The sequence below is a fragment of the Myotis brandtii genome, unplaced genomic scaffold, assembly GCF_000412655.1.
Source record: "Myotis brandtii unplaced genomic scaffold, ASM41265v1 scaffold482, whole genome shotgun sequence".
In the NCBI taxonomy this organism is placed as follows: domain Eukaryota; kingdom Metazoa; phylum Chordata; class Mammalia; order Chiroptera; family Vespertilionidae; genus Myotis; species Myotis brandtii.
The window spans coordinates 1,228,177-1,249,175 of record NW_005368420.1 but is presented as its reverse complement, the minus strand read 5'-3'; the positions used below and the strand labels follow the sequence as shown (position 1 = coordinate 1,249,175).

Below are 20,999 nucleotides of genomic sequence, written 5' to 3'. Positions count from 1 at the left end.
ATGCTTACACCGGTGACTAACACTGAATTTCACATGATACGCGGGCAACTATAGATCTCCTTGCAGAGGATGAAAGTTTTTGGCTCACTCTTGGAAATGGGCAAGGGGGGTTAGGTCCTGGAGACATCATCATCAGTAATTGCCTGGATGCTGCACTAATCTGTAAAAGACAGTTATACTGTTAAACTGTATTTAATTTGGATTTTAGATACAGAATGCTAAATTGAAACGACACCAGATTTTTCTGTGCTTTCACTTCATACCATGTAGAAGATGCAAAAGCCTTCTCAGCTAGGAAACCATGTGTATTTTACATTGAATTATCAGTCCATTTTGATGAATTTTTGAGGAAGATAAACTGATGTAGTAAACCAGCTGGTGAAAAAGAGCTAACGCAGAGAACTTGTAAAAGACAAAATAATAGCTACAAAGTACGGAGTCACTGCTAGGCTGACTAAGAGGGTTGGAAATGAGGACTTGATAGAGACCAACAAACTTAGTGTCAGGGTTGGTGTCTTATTTAGTTACTATTTCAATTAAGAGGAGTACACAGATTAGTATAAATACTATATTTATTAAATATCTTTACAGTTTATTTAAATGTATTTACAGAACTATTCCTGCATAAGTTATATTTCAGACATCCAATTCAGGTCATTGCCTTTTGGGTAAGACAAATAATGATAGTCTCAACAGAAAAAAGCAGCTCATTAGTATATATAAATTCAAACTTGCTTCATTATTTAGCCATCTTTGCCACAAACTACCTGCTAACCGTTAAAATTTTGACATTGACACTGCCAATTTTTAGTTGAGAAGTTCAATTTTACAAATATTTTTTAATGAATAAAATTCAAATGTTTTGTTTCATATTTTCAGTTTTATAAGCAGATTTCGTTTTTTTGTTTGATATTGTAAAATTTGTTAAATGCAAAAATGTGATTGTTTCCAGGGAAATTTGATGCTGTAGCTTCTACCAAAGATAGCTGGTATAAGGTGACAAGGAACCAAGAATTTATTCCAAAGTACAAACACTTATAGTTCTAGTCAATCTTGTTTACAATCTCCCAAACTCTCAAAAACGGACTCAGTAAATTCCCACAATTCCTGCCTTGTTACTTGATGTGGTAGGATGGTGGTACTGAAGGTGGTACTGAAGGCTACTGTTCTGTCCAAAACAAATGTAGCTGATAGGAGAGACACTCCCATCATGCAAAGCTTGAAATCTAGTTGCTAATCTAGATACAGCCCAACCCCCAGACATACACACCTGGAATGGATTCTTTTGTGATTTAGTACCCATCGACCATGTCAAGCCAGTACAGTAATTCAGGACAAATAACTTGTTTTCCCCTTCATTTCTTCTTTCACTTTTTAAGAGCCTAGGGCTCTACTGCATATCCGTTCGGTAAATATTTTTTGTGCGCAGGCAGCTTAAGTTCACAGGAAGAAATAAGGTTCTGATATGTTTAGAGTGCACATTTTAAAACAGAACAAAATAAAAATTTCAAGCATGTGATAAAAATATTGATTTTTTATAATACAGTATTGCTTTATAAATATAGATGGAAAAGCTATAAACTTTACTGGTCTTTGGTGCATCCAGAGAGAGATAATTTGCCTTTTGTAAATTAGAAATCCAAATTCTCTTTTGTTATAAAAGTCCATTACATGAGGCAAATGTGTGTGTGTGTCTTTTTTATACTGCTTGATTTAAAATACAATTAACACACACATCAAGTTCAGAATCAGACCCACCAAGTGGCATATTTCAGTCATACCCCACAGAGACTTGGGTCCTGTGACTGGAAAATTCCAGCATGGGTCCAACAGCCTCTAACCACTGAGAATGGAAGGAGAGTTACTTGATAAGCAGCACTCCAACTGACCTCTGGCAGCCAAAAAATTAAGTGCATAACACAAAAAGGACAGGGAAAAGAGAAAATATTTTGTATTACTAAATTTACAGGCCAGGTCCAAAAGTTAGTTCCACGGTGAAACTCAATTCTTGTCCCATTAAATTCAACATCACTGGAACAAACATATTGTAAATTTCTAACAATAATTTCTCAAAAGAGATAAGTTGATAAAATAAGTTGTATTAAAACACCACCAATCTAACTTTACAAAGATTGTGTTTGATGGGTTAAATGAGAGCAAAGCCAGTGACTTAATCAGCACTGCTCTACCAGGAATCAAGTCTAGGCATTGGAAAATTAATGCAAAATATATCCAGATCATAGGCTCTGTACCTCTGACCAGAAATAATTAGAAATCCAATAAAAGAACTAATGTCATCAGCCCAAGTATAAATGTACTTCTTGCAACAAAACCCTTCTGGATGCAACTTTCTTTACTTTTTAAAATACACAGAGACTGCAAATAGTTTGTGCAAAATAAATACCCTGCCACTTGCCACTCTGGCTTCTGTGTTTTATCACAGCACAATGGGTTCTCATTACTTAAACAGTCTCCCTCAACCCCCCATCTCATCTACCAAAGAACTGTTTTGTCAAGTTAGGGTAGTTAAGGCATTCTGACATGTAATTAAAGGTGATTCAAAATAGATATCTAACATTATGCCAATTTAGGAATAGTAGATAAATTACTGAACGGCTTACAAATGAATAACTCATTCTTATTATAAATGAAATGCCTGTTACAAGCATGATGCATTGAAATATAGTAATGACATGTACATGGTACATGTTAAACAATTTTAAATAAAACAAAAGCTTGACAGTTACTCAAATATACAGTACAAATTCACAAAAACAAAATCTTTTAAAACAAGTTGAGGTAACCTCAAACATAAATTTTAATGCAATAAACCAGGGAGTATGTATCTCCTTTAGAGAAAGAGACTTTCTATATTCTCCTCAAGTAGATTCTCATCAGGTTTAATTGCATTCTCATCTATACACCAATGTTACCTGACTTATATATAAAACATGGCTTTAATTTAAGGATTGCTAACTATATTTTTCTACCACCAAGTTAATGAAGAAAAAAGACTGACCCAAAAATATATATCTTTACAGCAGTTGACTTATACACAAACCTTAAAAATAAGTTTGAACTTGCAGATAATGGGAAAACTGAATGTGGGATAGTTTTATAAGGAAACTATACACTGCAAGATGGCTATTTGGAAACTGTAAACATTAAGCTTGATTCAGAAACCCCTAAATTTCTGTGTAGGGCAAATGCAAATGTCAGATCATCACTAGTTTTCCTCATGGACTCTTGTACTGCTGCTACTGCCCACCAGTGCTCCTTCCATATGGACCCCCTGAATTTGGTGCATGCTCTATAGCAGCGGTTCTCAACCTGTGGGTCGCGACCATCGGAAAACACATATAGCATATCAGATATTTACATTACGATTCATAACAGTAGCAAAATTACAGTTATGAAGTAGCAACAAAAATAATTTTATGGTTGGGGGTCACCACAACATGAGGAACTGTATTAAAGGGTCACGGAGTTAGGAAGGTTGAGAACCACTGCTCTATAGAAAGCAAGGCTACTAAAGGGTCTGAGTGAGACTATGAGTAGCATGACCCCCAAAATCCAAAATAACAGCTGTCCATTCTCAACCCATTAGGCCTATGGGCCTAGAGCTCCCACACAGGGGCATCATGTCAGACAGCTGGGAGGATTTCAGCCATAACATTAAATTCCTTGGCTTTGAGGAGTTCTACAATCTTGAGTAACACTCCCATTAAAATTTTGGTAAAGAGTCTCCCTACTCCTCCTGTAGTTCAGGCCACCAGCCTGTGACTTGGATGAATCAATAAACTGCCAAAACTTTGATCACAGGATCACAATTAAGCATCTTTTAAAAACATGAAACGTTTGCATCCATAGAATTAAACTGAAATTTTCTTCCAATTTGTAAGAAAAAAAGCTCCTGGATCAAGATTTCATAATTCAGAGCAATGTTTTAGAGCAGAATTATAAGCCCCTGAAAAATAGGAGTTTATAATGAAAACACAAAGCCACACCCAATCATCATAACAAAGACTGTATAGTACACGTGTAACATTTCTACATTTCTGTTGATGAATATATGTTTCTAGGAGATGTACCATAACATAGAATTTGTGTTAGACTTTTACACACTGTAATTTTGAATTCACTTTACCAACATTACTCATTTTCTTCAATACTTCAAGCATTTTTGAAAAGTAATAGCCATTTTAGCTTTGAAAACCTCCCATCCCATCATGGAAAGGACAATGAGAAGTGAAGGCCAATCTTCAAATCTTGATTCTCTTCAAAGTTGCTGGCAGATATGAGCTAGTGAATGACAGTAGTGGTTCTTAACAAAGATCTCAATGGGGTCTCAAAAAGACAGGCAAAAAGGCTTACATCACTGGCCATTGAGATCAGTGGCAAAGAAACGTGGTCCTGCCAGCAGGATCAGTACACACGGCTGGGGAAAATTTGGGATGATGGAAGGAAAGGCAGGAATTGACACCTAGGTGTGTCAGTCTGTATACTCAGCCACTATGGAAAGAAGGACGGTGATGTCATCTGGCTTTCCACCTAAAACAAAAATGAAAATGTAGTCATGTATCTTAAAAAGAAAAGTCAATCAAAACTGTAAGCCTAAGTAAGTTCTAGGAGACAAATGCTTGCAATTCATGAAGGTTTGATTTGTCAATATATTTTAGTAGAGGAAAGAAAAAAAATATTTGATAAAGAGAAATAAAGCCCAGCCGGTGTGGCTAAGTGGTTGAGCGTCAACCTATGAACCAGGAGGTCACAGTTCGATTCCTGGTCAGGGCACATGCCCGGATTGAGGGCTCGATCCCCAGTGGCGGGGCATGCAGGAGACAGCCGATTCATGATTCTCTCTCATCACTGATGTTTCTATCTCTCTCTCCCTCTCCCTTCCTCTCTGAAGTAAATAAAAATATATTTTTTTAATAAAAGAGAAGAATGAAAAAACCAAGAAATTACATGTAACTGAACTGACGCTTAAAAAAACCTTCCCTGTTCTTTAAAAAACAGTAGTTCTGATAAAATGGCCACTACCTCCTGTTTATAGCAATCACAATAAAGAAAATCTGGTTAAGATAAATTCTGCCTGAAGCAGCAGCCATGTAGGTTGCTTGGTAAAAAAAAAACAAAAAAAAACAAACAAAAAAAAACCACACACACAAAAAAACAGAAAAGATAAATTCTGCCTGACAAGAAAGTTACATGTTTCTATCCACAATCCTAATTTGGACAAACATACCCACTGTTTTGAAATTAGGAACAATCTTGTATTCTAATCTGCCAAACAGCTATGGCATGTGCTTTTTCCTATTTTAATATTTCCTGGAAGGCTAAGAAATACTTTACATGTCATAATATTATACTAGCAAGAAACTGACCAACTGTACTAGTTCTGATATGTTACCACCAACACATCATCCCAGCTCCAAGACTGAGCTACTGGCCCTCTCCCAAAGTTACATATCACTTAGTAGATAGAAGGGCTCTTCAAGCAAGGACAGGTTAACATTACTTCCCTCTTCAAAACCTGCTGTGGCAATTTGGCAGGCAAATACTGTCAACGAGTCCCACAAAGCCAGAGGAAGGGAGAAGTGAAATGTCAGACCCGTGAAGGGCAGAATGTTAAACTGCTGGGAATGTCCAGTCCTTCCAGGCAAAGTTTGGAGGCCTCTTGGGCTGAGGTCCAAGCAGTGCAGTGGTGGCAATAAAGGGCTTCAGATTCCGCCTGCCTCTGTAGCCTATGAAGTTCAGCTCTGAAGGGCGTCCTCTGTGAGGAAGACATGATGACATGCACTTGCTCTTGTCTTCCAGTGTTAAGGCCTAATGACCTAGCTCAAAGCCACCGCTCACAGCTAAGACAAGACATCTCAACAGTCCCACCCAAGTGCTCTTGTTTACCTCACCCCACAGCTTAGAATGTTCCCATCTTACTTGTCCCTATGACCTTCCTAAAGAATGCTTACCTCTCACATTCAGTCCGTTGTCACATGCAAACTGTGCAAAAGGTGACATATAATTTGGGTCATAGGCCAGCTCATGAGCTTGCTCAGCAATGCTTCTTGCCGTCTGTTGTATACTCTCATAATTTGAATTCTAAGATGAAGGATGAGGGAGTTATTTTTACCATAATGTCTCACATGATTTTTGTATTCAAGTATACTTACAAATAGCACTTTTTAAGACAGTAACATTTATCCCATCAGTTTCCACCATTTACTTTTTAAAAAAAATATATTTTATTGATTTTTACAGAGAGGAAGGGAGAGGGATAGAGAGTTAGAAACATTGATGAGAGAGAAACATCGATCAGCTGCCTCCCGCACACCCCCTACCGGGGATGTGCCCGCAAACAAGGTACATGCCCTTGACCGGAATCGAACCTGGGACCTTTCAGTCCACAGGCCAACACTCTATCCACTGAGCCAAACCGGTTAGGGCCACCATTTACATTTTACTCCAGTTAGAGAAGACAATCAACATTGCACCCTGACTAAAATGAATGAGCCCACCAGTGCTGCCTGCATACAATGTGAATCAGAAAGTATTTGATAGGTGGCCTTGGGCCCTGAGGTTTGGGTTTTTATTTCTGCCTTTTTCCCCATTTGAAATTCTTAAGGTATTTTTGCTAAAATAGGATGAGATTGAACGGGCAAATTTTTATAGCACTTTAGGGATGACCTCAAAAATTTCCTTGCTGCCCTAGCCGGTTTGGCTCAGTGGATAAGAGTGTTGGCCTGCGAACCGAAGGGTCCCGGGTTCAATTCCAGTAAAGGGCACGTACCTCGTTCCTCGGTTGCAGGTTCCTCCCATGCCCAGGCCCTGGTCAGAGCATGTGAAGGAGGCAACCAATTGATGTGTTTCTCTCAGATCGATGTTTCTCTCTGTCTTTCCCTCTCTCTTCCACTCTCTCTAAAAATCAATGGAAAAATATCCTCGGGTGAGGATTAAAAAAAATAGTATTTTTTTCCCTTGCTTATAAATGTGCTCCTGGCCAACACCAAAAATTTGCTCTCTAAGAGCTGCCAGTTTCCCTACTGAAAATACCTTTAGAATTTTATATCATGATGAAGATTCTTATCTAGCTGTATAATCTTGAGCCAATCCCTTACCCTTGCTACTTCCAACTTCATCAGTAAAATGGAATGGGAAACAAGGTCCATTTTAGCTCTAACATCCTAAGATACAGAATGGTTTCAGTATAAATAATAATAGGCCTCTGCTTAAATGTTACCTCAGTGAGAGGCCTTCCCTGACCAATCTTTCTAAAACAGCAGCCCTCTCTATTCCCTATCCCTTCACCCTGCTTCTTCTTATTTACCACAAACATTACAGGGTGGGGCAAAAGTAGATTTACAGTTGTTCGTATGCAAAATAATACAAGCCCTAGCTGGTTTGGCTCAGTGCATAGAGTGTCGGCCTGCGGACTAAAGGGTCCTGGGTTCAATTCCGGTCAGGGGGACATACTTTGGTTGCAGGCTCCTTCCCAGCCTGGGCCCTGGTCAGGACTCGTGCAGGAGGCAACCAATCGATGTGTTTCTCTCACATCGATGTTTCTCTCTGTCCCTCTCTCTTCTACTCTCCCTAAAAAAGCAGAATTTTAAACTGACCATTAAACATAATCCAAAGTTTATAATTATACATACATTTATGTGTGTGTATACACACACACACACACACACACACACACACACACACATTATTACAGCTGTTCATTTGGAAAATAATACAATAATTAATAAGTAATACAAGAATAAACTGTTTTATGTACTCATAACTATAAACCTACTTTTGCCCCACCCTGTATATTATCTTTTTCTTTCTCTGTTATTATCTACCTTCCTCCACTAGAATAGAAGCTCCAGAGGATAGGGACTGTCATTTCTGCCCACCACCCTGTCACCACAGAGTATAGTACTACTACAGTAAGCACCTGGACTTTACTGAACCCCACAGATGAGGCCTGGTACTAAGCATTCTGTACTCCTGGTCTCAGTTAATTTTCACCATAACCCTATAAAACAGGGCCTTTTGTACCCCCAATTTACAGGTGAGGAAAATATTGCTTAAAAGGTTTAAAAACTGCCCTAACCGGTTTGGCTCAATGGATAGAGCGTAGGCCTGTGGACTGAAGTGTCCCGGGTTCGATTCCGGTCAAGGGCATGTACCTTGGTTGCGGGCACGTCCCCAGTGGGGAGTGTGCGGGAGGCAGCTGAATCGATTTCTCTCTCATCGATGTTTCTAGCTCTCTATCCCTCTCCCTTCCTCTCTGTGAAAAATTAATAAAATATATTTTTAAAAAAAGGTTTAAAAATTTACTGAGTTACAGTGGTTAGCGATAAAAGCATGAGAAAAGGCTAACTTTTCCCAGAGTGACAATGTTTACAAAGCCAGAAGAATATGGAAACACTGATTTTCACTTTCTTCCATTCTCTGTATGGGTCAAAGCTGAACAGCTTTATTACTGGTGACAGCTCAGATCACATCAAGGCCCCTAACTGCCTGATGCCCTTGACTGCTGCCTTGGCTGGCTCTGGTATGATGACTTCCTATCTTTCCCAGCCTCAACACCTGCTGGGTTTGTTATGAGACTAAAACAAGAAAAGGACCAGGATGTAACACTATTTTTTATTTATTTATTTATTTTTAATTCTTTATTAGTTAAGGTATTACAAATGTGTCCTTATCCCCCCCCCGCACTCCTGTTCTCATCCCCCTGTTGTCCATGTCCATTGGTTTGGCTTATATCCATGCATACAAGTCCTTTGGTTGATCTCTTCCCCTAACCCCCTCCCTCCCCTACTTTTCCTCTGGGGAGTGATAGTCTGATCGCTGGAGGTAACACTATTAAATACCATTAAAATACAATGAAAAAATGCAAACAAGAAATTTCCTATCTGGACTTTTTCTACCTTTACCACCCTACTAAAAGCTTGGTGAAAAGCCTTTTTCCTTTAAATTCTCCATTTGTGAATATTTCCATTTACAACTGATTGAAAAACTGGTACTATTAATTTCCTATATTCACAAAATAGTCCTTTTCAAAACTATAAAAAGAGATAATGCAATTGAATGGAGAAAATTTAACTGCCCAGAGAGGGCCACTGTTTCCAAGGGCCAACCTTTCAGTTAATTACCTTTAACTTTTTTAGCTCCTGCAGGATCATATAATCAGGCATGTTGTCAAAGAGTCCATCTGTCGCTGTCAGGATAATATCTCCTAACTGGACATCAAAAGATGTGCTATCAGCAGCATCCGGGCTGTGGCACAGAAAGGGTAAGGGAAAGTTAAGAAAGCTCTTTAGAGATACCATTCAAAGTTTCCAACAGGCACTATGTTACAGTGTAATAATGCTTTAAGAAAAACTAATTTATATTAGGAGTCAATAATAAAAGCCAGTCATTCTGAAATTCCTAACCTTGAAAACAATTAATTAAACACTCTTATATAAATATTTCAAAAGCTTAACTGAAACTACCAAGTAAAACAGAGTGTGGTGATTAGTCATATGTGATTTCAGAGGAGGAAGGGTTCTTTTCTGAGTCAGATGCTAGCATGTCTCTAAAATCCTAGTGCAGATGAGTCTTTATTTCCTAATTCTTTAGAGCCACATTCCATCCTCTCTTATTCATTGTCCACTCATCAGTTCCCTACAGACTTGAACCTGGCTCTCAGGAGGTTGTGTTATAGTGGAATAACTATGAGAGCATGCAAATCCTCTAAGAATTCATTCATGGGAAACACATGCAATAATATAGTACTAATAATTACTAATGCATTATTGGAAATTCTATGTTAGTATTACTAAGGAGTACTTATTCTGGCAGAGTGAGGACTGTGTATCTCCCAGGGCTTACAAAGTGCTCCACATGCAAAGTATTTATTAGTGTGCCTGGTACATAGATCTTCAATAAATATCTGTTGAATGACTAAATGAATGAAGAAACAAAGTACCTGGCCCTCCAAATTGGGGAATAAAAAACACACAAAAATAACCTTTGTGATATGTTGTTAATGAAGAGAGGAAGGTACAGAGAGTGAAACAGATAACAGTGGCTGTCTCTGAGGAGAGAATGTGTGGCTGGCGGCAGGAGTAGGAGGTAGACTTTGCACTACATCTTTTTGCATAAAACTTTTAAAAATATAGATGGGAGATTTTTTTCCTCTGACAAAACCTAATGAAAGCAGAGAATGGGGGAAAAAAACCCAGGTGTGGAGAAAACAGAAAAGACCATATATTCAAAGAGTTAATGGCCCCCTGAGAGGCCAATTCTCAGCCACTTTCAAAGTCCAGATTCACTGCTTCCAGGACTCCAGGGTGAGGAAAAGGTGTGAGAGATACCTGATAACCTGCTTTAACTTGTAAGTGAACAAGAGCCAGGAAAAAATGCATACATTGACCCAGAAGGGTGGGGCCAGAACTAAGGCACCCTAAGCTTGACAGAAAAAAAACACACCCAAACCTGTATAAGCAACATGTTATAAAAGTTGTGAAGAGAAAACACAAGAAACTAACAACCCACCCATGCCTGCTGGAAAATGCCACAAAGTGCACTGAGAAAATTTCTGGTTCATCGTCTCCTCAGAGGAAAGAAGCAGCACATCTGTAAGTTCTATGATGGGCTTTCTCAAGGAACAAATTAACTTATACATTAAAATAATATTTTATAGATAAGATGGAGAAAAAAAGAAGAAAAAGAAAGGCCAGAGAGGGGGGGGGGGGGGGGGTACGGGACTAAAACTGGTGGAAATCAAGTTGATTTCTTCTGTGGAATAAAGAGAAAATACAAGACACTTCACATTTGCTCAGTCTTTGGAAGCTAATCAGATTCTACAAGTTTAGATTAATGACCAGGTTGGCACTGAAGCTCGATTTTACGCTGAGGTTCTCCTTTCCCCAGGAGTGTCCTTTGCTATTCTGCCTGTGAGAGACTCACTACCATTGGACAATTTGTCCTCTTCTCCCAACACTCCCACCCATGAGCTTGGTGTTCTGCCAGCTGCAGTTCTGCCCATTTTGATTGAACATACTGTGCTGCTGGAAACTTTTGACTGCACTGAAACACGAGCTGAAATCACATGCTAATAAGCTGTCTCTGGGCTCCAGGGGAAGAAACCTCCACCTCATTGGCAGGCCAGGCCAAGTGCTGCCCTAACCAGACTGTCCCAGAGATAGTGTGTGAGATACAGCAGGGCTGCGCTAGCACTCAGAAGCCAAAACAAGAAGAATCAAATAAAGGAAATTAAAACACTGTTCTCCAAAAACTGTTAGCTGAACTTAATATCTACCAAGGCCTTGGGGGTTCTAAGGTCTGCTCACTCCAATATGGTTAATATTAATGTGTATTACACTGAAGAAGGGCCCATAATCAAATATTCTTCCAATTATGGTAATCTGTCTTAATCTGAAAGTAAAAAATGCTTCCCTCTCTCTAGGAGTCAACAATAGATTTTAGATGGGCAATACTGAATACCTCATTATGTAATATGCTCATTCCAGTTTAAAAGATGGTAGTGATGGCCTAGCCAGTTTGGCTCAGTGTACAGAGCGTCAGCCCTCGGACTGAAGGGTTGCAGGTTCGATTCTGGTCAAGGGCACATGTGGGAGGCAACCAAATGATGTCTCTCTCACATTGATATTTCTCTCTCTCTGGCTCTCCCCCTTCCTTCCACTCTCTCTAAAAATCAATGGAAAAATATCGTCAGGTGAGGATTAACAAGAAATAAAAGATGGTAGAATAATCATTTTATCTTAGTTAGGGCTTAAGATCTGGTTTTATAAGAACTATTAAGTAGAGACAACAGATACTGCTAGAATGCTTCAATTTTTACAAAAGGTTTATCACCCAGTTAACAACATTTATGAATCACCAACAATGTTTGTCCTAGGTCTTACAATGTTGTTATAGACAGTGAAATCTGAGATTGTCTTAGCCTTATCTGTACTCTGATCTTAGAAAAGATAAACTGTAAAAGTTGATTTTAAAAAGTACTGATTGTCTCAAAAAGTTCTCTTCCCAATTTAAAAATGAACTGAGGGTCCTGCCAGTGTCACTCAGTGGTCAGAACAGCAATGACCTACACATGGAAGGGTCCCAGGTTCTATTCCCCATTAAGGGCACGTACCTGGTTTGCAAGTTCGATCCCTGCCCTGGTTAGGGCGCATGTGGTGCAGGAGGCAACCAATTGATGTGTCTTTCTCATACACTGATGTTTCTCTCTTCCCCCTTCCCTCTCTCCCTCCCTCCCTTCTACTCTCTAAAATCAATGGAAAAAATATCCTTGGGTGAGGATTAAAAAAAAAAGAACTGAGGGAAGGTGTCAGAAGAAAAAGAGAACACCTCAACAGCGTCATCACAGAACATATCCAAGACCACTTTTGATTCCATTTCCTGTAAGCTATCTTGGTCCCGACAGGTTCTGCCTGGACTGCAAGCTCTATTTGATACATGTAGTAGGAGGCCCTGAGAATCAGGAAGTTATTCTGATAAATAAAGCAGGGGCCTGTTTGTACTCTTCCCTAGTAACGTATGCAAAATCTTGCACAGACAATGGCATGCATGAACAATAACTCATTTCTCCAGCAAAATTTAACACAACTATACATACCATGTGATCTTGGTATGAAAAAATGATATTTTATAAGCTTGAAATAGCATTTTCAGTCTTGTCAAATTATTGGGTGTTTATTAGAATTCAACTTGGCTGCAATATCAAGTATATGCAAAGTATCTTTCGAAGTCAAACTAAAAGGTTCTCCTGATGAGAATATTCTCGATGTCTTTTTTTTCTCATTTGGGAATGGAAATTGCCCATCGCCACTGTGGTTGAGGGGGATGGGAGGGAACCTGTGAGTAAGCCACGCCCTGTTCACACTTTAATGAGTGAAAGGGAAGATTACCTGTCACTCAAGACGACTCCTTCGGCTTCTGGTGGTGCAATTGAGAGCTGGAATGGAGTGTTGAAGTAATGCTGCTGCTCATCTGATCGGTGCACAACTTCGCCACCCCTGACAACCAGAAAGCCTGAATCACCCAGGTTTGCTGTGTGTAATCGGTGGCTAGTTCTGTCCAGCACCACGATGCAGGCAGTACTGCTACCTAGAAACAAAAATAGTCTCCATTTATCTTCTCTTCCAAGGTTGCCTTTGTACACATATTTTTATCATATTACCTCAAAGAACAACATGCCATAATTTGAACCTTTGCTTAAAAAGGACCTTTCTTAGTTATGCTCCATGTCGCCAACGAATGTCATTAATAACCTGATCAGGGTCCAAATGGTGGGAAAGAAAAAGGAATTTCTATGATACATAGTACATGGGCCATTGATAATCTGAATTCTTCCATTTGCAGAAATATAAAACAATAAAAATGGCTGGTATTTAGCCATATTATTTAATTTCAATAGTGCTATTATCTATGCCAAATGCTCAAAAGCATGTTGTTGAGATATTAAGCTTTAATACTTAAATGCCAGAATGAGAATGCTACATTTCCCTGACATTTCTCATTAGTCACTGGGAGGAAGCCTCCACAAAATTCACTAGCATTTAAGACAGGGCATGCAACTACAATTTTTAACCAGATTTCCATCTGTTGAGGTCACAAAGAACTTTTATTTGGAACTGATTCACTCTGAAGTAACAAGACTAATTTTCCCAGGTGGCTTGTGGAATTGACCCGTTCACTTTACAGAGACTACTAATGTTCAGATGGAAGAGACCACATTCTAAGTAGAGAGCAAAAGCTTCCATGTTCCTTTGCAGCACATAGCTCGCATGACCTTCCCCAGAATGAAAGGTTGCTATTACAACTAGTAAGATTACTTCAAGTACTAAAATTTAATATCTAAAGAAAAAAAGACAAAATAGAAATATAAGCAGTTCACCAAGAATTATATGAAAAATGATCATCACACTACTATTTTGTCTACTAGTTTAACAAGAATCAAAAGAAGGTAACCCATGCTGTTATCAAGAGTATATCAAACATGGTCACTCTCATTCCATAGTGGAGAGAGAGCAAAACTAAACAACTTTTCTAAAGGGCAATATAGCCCTAAAAATGTGCATATCTACTGGTAAGAATTTATTCTAAGAAAATAATTAGAGATGCAAATAAGACTTAAGTATCAAAACACCGTTTAATATTAGGAAGAATTGGAAGCAACTGCTACATCTAAAATTAAGGGACTGGTTAAATAAATTATAGTACATCCGTACCATGGCAGGCTATATACACTGTCACATAAATCTTAAAGAGTATTCTCTTAAGTAAATCAGCCTGCTGTGTCTGAATACTACCTCTGCTACTTACTAGCTGTGTGACCTGTGGCAAATTAACCTCTTGGTGCCTCAGTGCCTACATCTATGAAAATAGGGATAACAGTAATTACCTCATAGCGTTGTTTGTGAGGATAAAATTAGTTAAATCATGTCAAACACTTATAATAATACACAATAAGTGTTAGCTTTCTTTTTAAAAATTTAAATTCTTTATTGTTGAAAGTATTACATATGTCTTTTTCCCCCGTTGACCTCTCCCCGGCTGCTCCTGCACCTCAGAACATGCCATCTCCCCGCTACTGTCTGTGTCCATTGGTTATGCTTATATGCATGCACACAAGTCCTTTGGTTGATCACTTACCACCTCTCCCACCAAGTGTTAGCTTTTTAATAGCCACTAAAATTGTGTTAGAGAAATATATTTGAAAAGGAAGGACGATAACTTAAGTCAAACAAGTAAATTACAAGCTAGTATTGAGGTTTTCTTTAAAAAAAAAAAGTGATACCAAACTTAAAGAACTGTACATCAAAAACAGTGAAATTTATTTTTTTTTATTTAAAATATTATATTTTATTGATTCTCTACAGAAAGGAAGGGAGAGGGACAGAGAGTCAGAAACATCGATGAAAGAGAAACATCGATCAGCCACCTCCTGCACACTCCCCACTGGGCATGTGCCTGCAACCAAGGTACAAGCCCTTGACCGGAATCAAACCCGGGACCCCTGAGTCCGAAGGCCAACGCCCTATCCACTGAGCCAAACCAGCTAGGGCTGAAATTTATTTTTTTTAAAGCAATAGTAAGGCAAAGGCCAAACTGTTAAGCAAAATGAAATAAAAAAACAAAAACAAACAGGGTGTGGAATTCGCTGTGTTAAATCCCAGTGTGCCATCATTTTTTAGTTTTGTGACTGCCGGCAGGCAAGCCACTTATTCTCTCTAGGCCTCAGTCTCTTCCTAACAAAATGGTGAATAAATGTACCTCTGAGCCCTAGCTAGGGTGGTTCATTTGGTTGGGTGCCGTCCCATGCGCCGAAAAAATTACTAGTTCGATTCCAGGTCAGGGTACATGCCCGGGTTTTGGGTTAGATCCCCAGTAGGGGGCGTGCAGGAGGCAGCCTATCATTGTTCCGCTCCCAATATTGATGTTTCTCTTTCTCCCTCTCTACTTCTCTCTCTCCAAAAATCAATAAAAATATTTAACATCAACAAAAAAGTACCTATGTACCTAGTTCATGGCACTGTTGTGAGCACACAGTAGATTCAATTCCTGTTATCATTATACTATGCACAAACATGCACAGAAAAATAACAGGAAGCATAATCACTGATTTAATTTTTGCTATTAAATTTTTCTAAATGAAAATGTATAACTTAAAAACACTTAAATATAAGCATTACCCTCATTATAATGTTCAGAAATTCCATTTTTTTTGCTTCTACAGTATATGCATGGGTACTAACCTGACACTCCGATGTTAACCTATCTAGTCTCTATCCATTTAATGTCAAAGAAAAACAAAGGCACTATAACAAACTGGAAGTGCTGTCAGATAACCTACTCCATAGCTTACATTAGAGCCAAGATAGCCAATTACCCTTCCTTCTTAACTCAATGCACAGAAAAATCCAATCATTTATCATTAATAGAATCATCATACAAAATATGTTCTGCCCCATAGCCACTTGTCAAAAATATGAATAGCATGGGGCACATGTTCTTGCTCAGTTCTCCACCCCCCACTTCCAGTCTCTTGGTCACTGAACTCTATAATGAGAGAAGCAAAGGGAAAAATAAAGAAAAGATAAAAAGATCTTCTGAAAGCTGATAGAATTAATCTGAGAACAAAAAAATGACAGATGAGTAGCACAGCCTTAAAATTTTTGCTTCAGTAAGGACTCATTTTGATTTATTAAACCCAGACTATCATTTTGCTATGGTTGTAGCTGTAACCCGCTGAGTTAGTATCAAAATGGTCCTCAGAAGTGAAGGAGCTTTATTATGCAAAGCAGTACCAACAAAGGCAAGCCTAGCCTTATAAAATCATCTGGGCATGGAGTGTACACTCCTCCTTTGCCTCTTCAAATTACTGATGTGTGCACAAGGCTCAGGCCCTAACAACCTAATACTGGGAGAAGAGCTTATCACTCTTAGGTGTTTGGAGAGGAACAAGTAGGCAAGGAGGAAAAGATGCTGAGAATAACAGCAATGAGTGCTCAGATGACTGGCCAATCCAGACAGGCACCCAAGTAAATCCCTCATGCTAAAATGGAAATGTTTTTATCACTTGGCCCCTTATTTTATAAACAACTAAGCCTTTAATGTAGCAAATAGAGAAAGGAATAAGCTTATTAGGAATGACCCCTCAAATTCTTAAGATATGTTGGCTTCATAAGACCTAAATCTACTTTAAGGATTTCTGAGGAAATATATGCTAACAATTAGCCTGTGATGCCAACCCAGATCTAAAAGCAATTAGATAGTCTCAAGAAATAAGTGGTTACTGCTATCAACTTGCCCTCCATATTGATAGTGTTATAGGCTTTGTAGCAATTGCTTGATTTAAAAAAAAAAGATTACCTAATCTTGTAAATTATCATTATTTGCAATTATATGAGGTTTAGTAAAACTCAGCAGTCTGTCTTGCCAAAATACAAGTGTGCTTAAATTTAGTTACAAATAGCTTAGATATTTGTAGATTAGGTAAGAAAAAAGTACATATGTGTCAAACACGGTAACAAGGATTATTTCAATGTGTCTTTTAGGAGAAAAAACTATAATATTCAATGTGAAAAAAACCTTTGATATGTCCTTAAATTTATTAAGATCTCCCAATTACATAAGGGTAAACAAAAAGGGAAGTAAGGATAAGGAGAAAAGTTAGCAAGAAGAAAGCTTTCAAAGTGCAAAAATAGGATAGCTGCTATTCTGTAAATGGTTATTCCAAGTCACAATAAATGCATGGGGTTGGGGGCAGAGGATTCATGGAAACATTCAGACCTCTGGAATTTGTCTATAGGTTCTCTGTTAGATGTTAGACTATTAGATGGTATTCTGCAATGTCCTCTTTTCCCTCAACAACATGTTTCTGAGTGCTGCAGGAAGCTTTAAGTCCCCCCCCCGCCCACACACACACACACGCACACACGTCTCTCCATTCAACATATGAAGCAAGGGTCAGGGGTTAAGAGGTTTGCATAAAGTCATATGGCATGTTGACAGAGAGGTACTAGAAAGAGAATTAGGATGTTTCACTATGCCAGGCAAGCTCCAAATTGCATGCCCAAAATAGCAAATTAAGACAAAGCAGTATATTGAAACCTCAAGGCAAGATTTCTCTTCAGTTACAAATAAAATAAGCTGGTTAATCACAGCACAGAGAAAAAAAAAGATGGCAGCATAATGAAAAGAAACTGTTCTTAAGGATTTAAATTGAAGGCAAAATTCTACAATGTAGAGCTCTCCATTAACACTGAACAGAGGCTGATTTTAAATTCGGATGGTGACTGCAGGGGGGGGGGGGGGGGGGGGCTTTTTAAAACCAAATTTTAAAAAGAAAGATGCTGGCAATTAGCAGAAAATTAATAACACCCTTTCTGAAATTCTGCATAGAAGGCTGGGTAGGTTGTTGGTTAAGTTTCCAGGAAACCATTTAACAAATAAATGTAGAAGCTTGGCCAAAGGCTGCTCCATTGTATACCAAATGAGCACTAGGTATTTGGACATTTTCTAATAACAAGATTAACAGGAATCTATTTTGTGCCATGGTATTTCAGCTAACTGCTATTAGTCTGGTGTATCTATCTGCAACCTGAACTCCCCACAGGTAATCAACTGAATTTTTCATGCCAGACCTCACTCCTTTCTTCCTCCCTTGGAAAGAACCCCTATTCTGAATTATATAATCACTTGCTTTTCTTTCTTCTTTTATCATATTTTAGAATCCCTAAACAATTTTTACTTTTTAAAAATATGTTTTTATTGATTTTAGAGAAGGGGAAGGGAGAGAGAAACATTGAGAGAAATATGGCTGCCTTCTGCATGCTCCCCAACCAAGAATCGAACCAGCAACCTTTTGGTGCATCGGACAACACTCAACCAACTGAGCCACACTGGCCAGGGCTGTTCCTGAGTATTGCATGCAGCTTTAAATCATTCCTTTTCTAAGTGTGTTTTTCTACTATAAATGGACTTCTAGGTTGTTCCCAATTTTCTGCTATTATAAATAATGCTACTATAAACATTCTTGTGCCTACTCTTTGATATATGGATGTGTAAGAGTTTCTCTAGTCTAGGGTGTAGACCTAGAAGTGGAACTGCTGGAGCATACTATCTGGTCATGTTTAACTGTATTCTACAATTCCAAATTGTTTTCCAAAGTGGTTGTACCTATTTACATTCTCTCCAAGCAGTAGTATTTTGTAAGTAAACAGTAAGTATTTAATAGCTTCTTTATCAAACGCTGCTTAAAGGTAGGCTGATTAATTTCTTGGTTTTACTGTTAACCATTTCCTGGGCATCTTTAGAGAGGAAAACACATAGGACATCGACTTACCAAGTAAAGGTACTTTATTTTGCAGCAACTCACAGTAGCTTGTGGTGAGGATTCCAATGGGATTACTCGGGACAAACCGTCCTTCTTTTACTAACCGTTCACATGTCCGCATTAAAGTCCCTGAGAACTGAGACGGATCAACTCCATAGTCTCTCCATCCTCCTACACCATCTGCAACCCCTAAAAAAAAAAAAAATTACATTTAAAGGATGTTCTTACCAACTTTTCAGGGATTCCTACCCATCTCCTCCTGACAGTTCATTTTACTACATACCTGTAAACATATTTGCCCTGAAATTCAGAATAAAAAGTGCTCAAGTTTGATATATTATACTCTAATACTCCTAAGTCATATTCTCTAACTTAGAATTTGATCTTTCATATATTTATGAATAAACATGCGAGCTACCACAGAGTAGCATTGCCTACCAGCCAAGAGTACAATTTCAGCAGGATTATTATTGTATAGAAGAAATTTGTGCTATTAATTTTTGTTGTATTTTATAAGAACGTAAAGTGATTTAAAAAAAAAAAGAGTTCTGATGCTAATGACAATGAAACTGATCCACAGCTGGCAATCATTAAGAATACCAAAAGCTGCAATCTTTTAACTTCAAAAATTAGTCAATAACTGTAAAATAAAGAACAAATTTAAGAATATATCCCATTCCCTTTCCTCCTCCCTAAGAGAAAACCACTATCCTGTCCAGGGCTGAGCTTTCCAATAAAACAGCCACTACCACATGTTGCCAGTGAGCCTTGAAATGGGGCTGATCCAAACTGAGATGTACTCTAAGTATAAAATGCACACTGGAGTTTGAAAACTTGATATGAAAAAAGAAGGTCAACTATCTCATTAACTTCTATATTGATTACATGTTGAAATAATATTTGGGATATAATGTGTTAAAGAGAATACATTATTAAAATCAATAGCATCTGTGTTTTATTTTTAATTAATGTATAATAAAAAAGTCTCAATAGTAATAAGGATAGTAAGAAAAAAATATCCTTCTGCCTGCTGTGGAGAGCAACAGTGGAAAGAAGGGATGAGTCAGGAGTCTCAGCAACTCCGTTATGAAATGGTGGCAGTGCAGTTAGAGTGCAGGGATTTGGGATCTGGTGAAACAAAAGGACTTACAGGTGAACTGGATGGGGAGTGAGGTGGGGGCAGCGGGGGTAGGGGAAAGAGAAGCATGGAGGATGACAGGTCTACCCTACCATAAAGAAGTACCACTTTTTTTCTGTGTTTTTCAAGCAGTTGGAAGGATACCTAGAAATTCTTAAGATAAATTTTTCTTTTTTATTTAAAGTTTTTATTGTTGACACTATTGCAGATGTTCCCCATTTCCTTCCCCAAGAGAATTTAAGATAGTTTACTTAAAAGATACTGCTTTTGAGGAATTCTTATATCAGTAGGGGTAAGATTTCACCATGGGTTCAAATGCAACAATTTGTGTTAAAGCAAGAATGCAATTATAATTCTTGCAACTCCATTTGATGAATCATTCATTCTTTCAAACTACTGCCTGCTCCAGGAAAGAATTTCTTCTTAACCAGTTTCTGATCTAAGAGCCACAACTAACTTTATATACAAACTGGTTTCATCTACAAGTGCCCTTCACAAGAAAACCATTAAAATCTGAGATAATGTTGAGAGCTGATCCTGGCACTCACTAAATAATCTGTGAGCAGGTTACAGAGTCTGACCTGACACAGTCCTTCAACATTAATCAGATTTCTCTCAGAATAGAGTGCAACCTTTCAGGCACCTGTTTGCTTTTATATGGGAAAAAGAACTCAGGCAAAATTCCATTGGCTAAATCTCTTTAGGGGAAAAAGAGATTAAAAAAACCATATAAACTTTTCAATAAAGCTATAGGGGGGTGGGGGTGGAAGGAGGGAAGCCTTAGCATACATATATAATTTACTTACAAAGAACAACTTATATAATATGAAGAACCATAGTTGGGATTAGAATCAGGCTAAAACCAGAATAATCTTTCACATGTACATCTGAAACCTAATTCATACTAGGCAATTATTTCTATAAAGAAATGAATATTTCCTCTTTTACATTAGCAAAAGCTTCAATCCACAAAAAGAGAGGACACCTTTTATTTTTATTATTATTTTTTAATTTTATTTT

At 38.1% G+C, this 20,999-nt stretch overlaps 1 protein-coding gene across 1 annotated transcript in view; it reads right to left on the bottom strand.

Moving 5' to 3' along the window:
- Positions 1 to 3,918: 3,918 nt before the first annotated feature.
- Positions 3,919 to 20,999, bottom strand: part of PPTC7 (PTC7 protein phosphatase homolog) — a gene marked incomplete at its 5' end in the record, with an annotated part of 42,018 nt that continues 24,937 nt past the window's right edge. The window contains 5 exons of the mRNA XM_005876264.2: positions 3,919 to 4,551; positions 5,973 to 6,102; positions 9,144 to 9,267; positions 12,909 to 13,107; positions 18,851 to 19,030. Coding sequence (XP_005876326.1) covers positions 4,493 to 4,551; positions 5,973 to 6,102; positions 9,144 to 9,267; positions 12,909 to 13,107; positions 18,851 to 19,030 — 692 coding nt within the window. The remainder of the gene's footprint in view (positions 4,552 to 5,972; positions 6,103 to 9,143; positions 9,268 to 12,908; positions 13,108 to 18,850; positions 19,031 to 20,999) is intronic.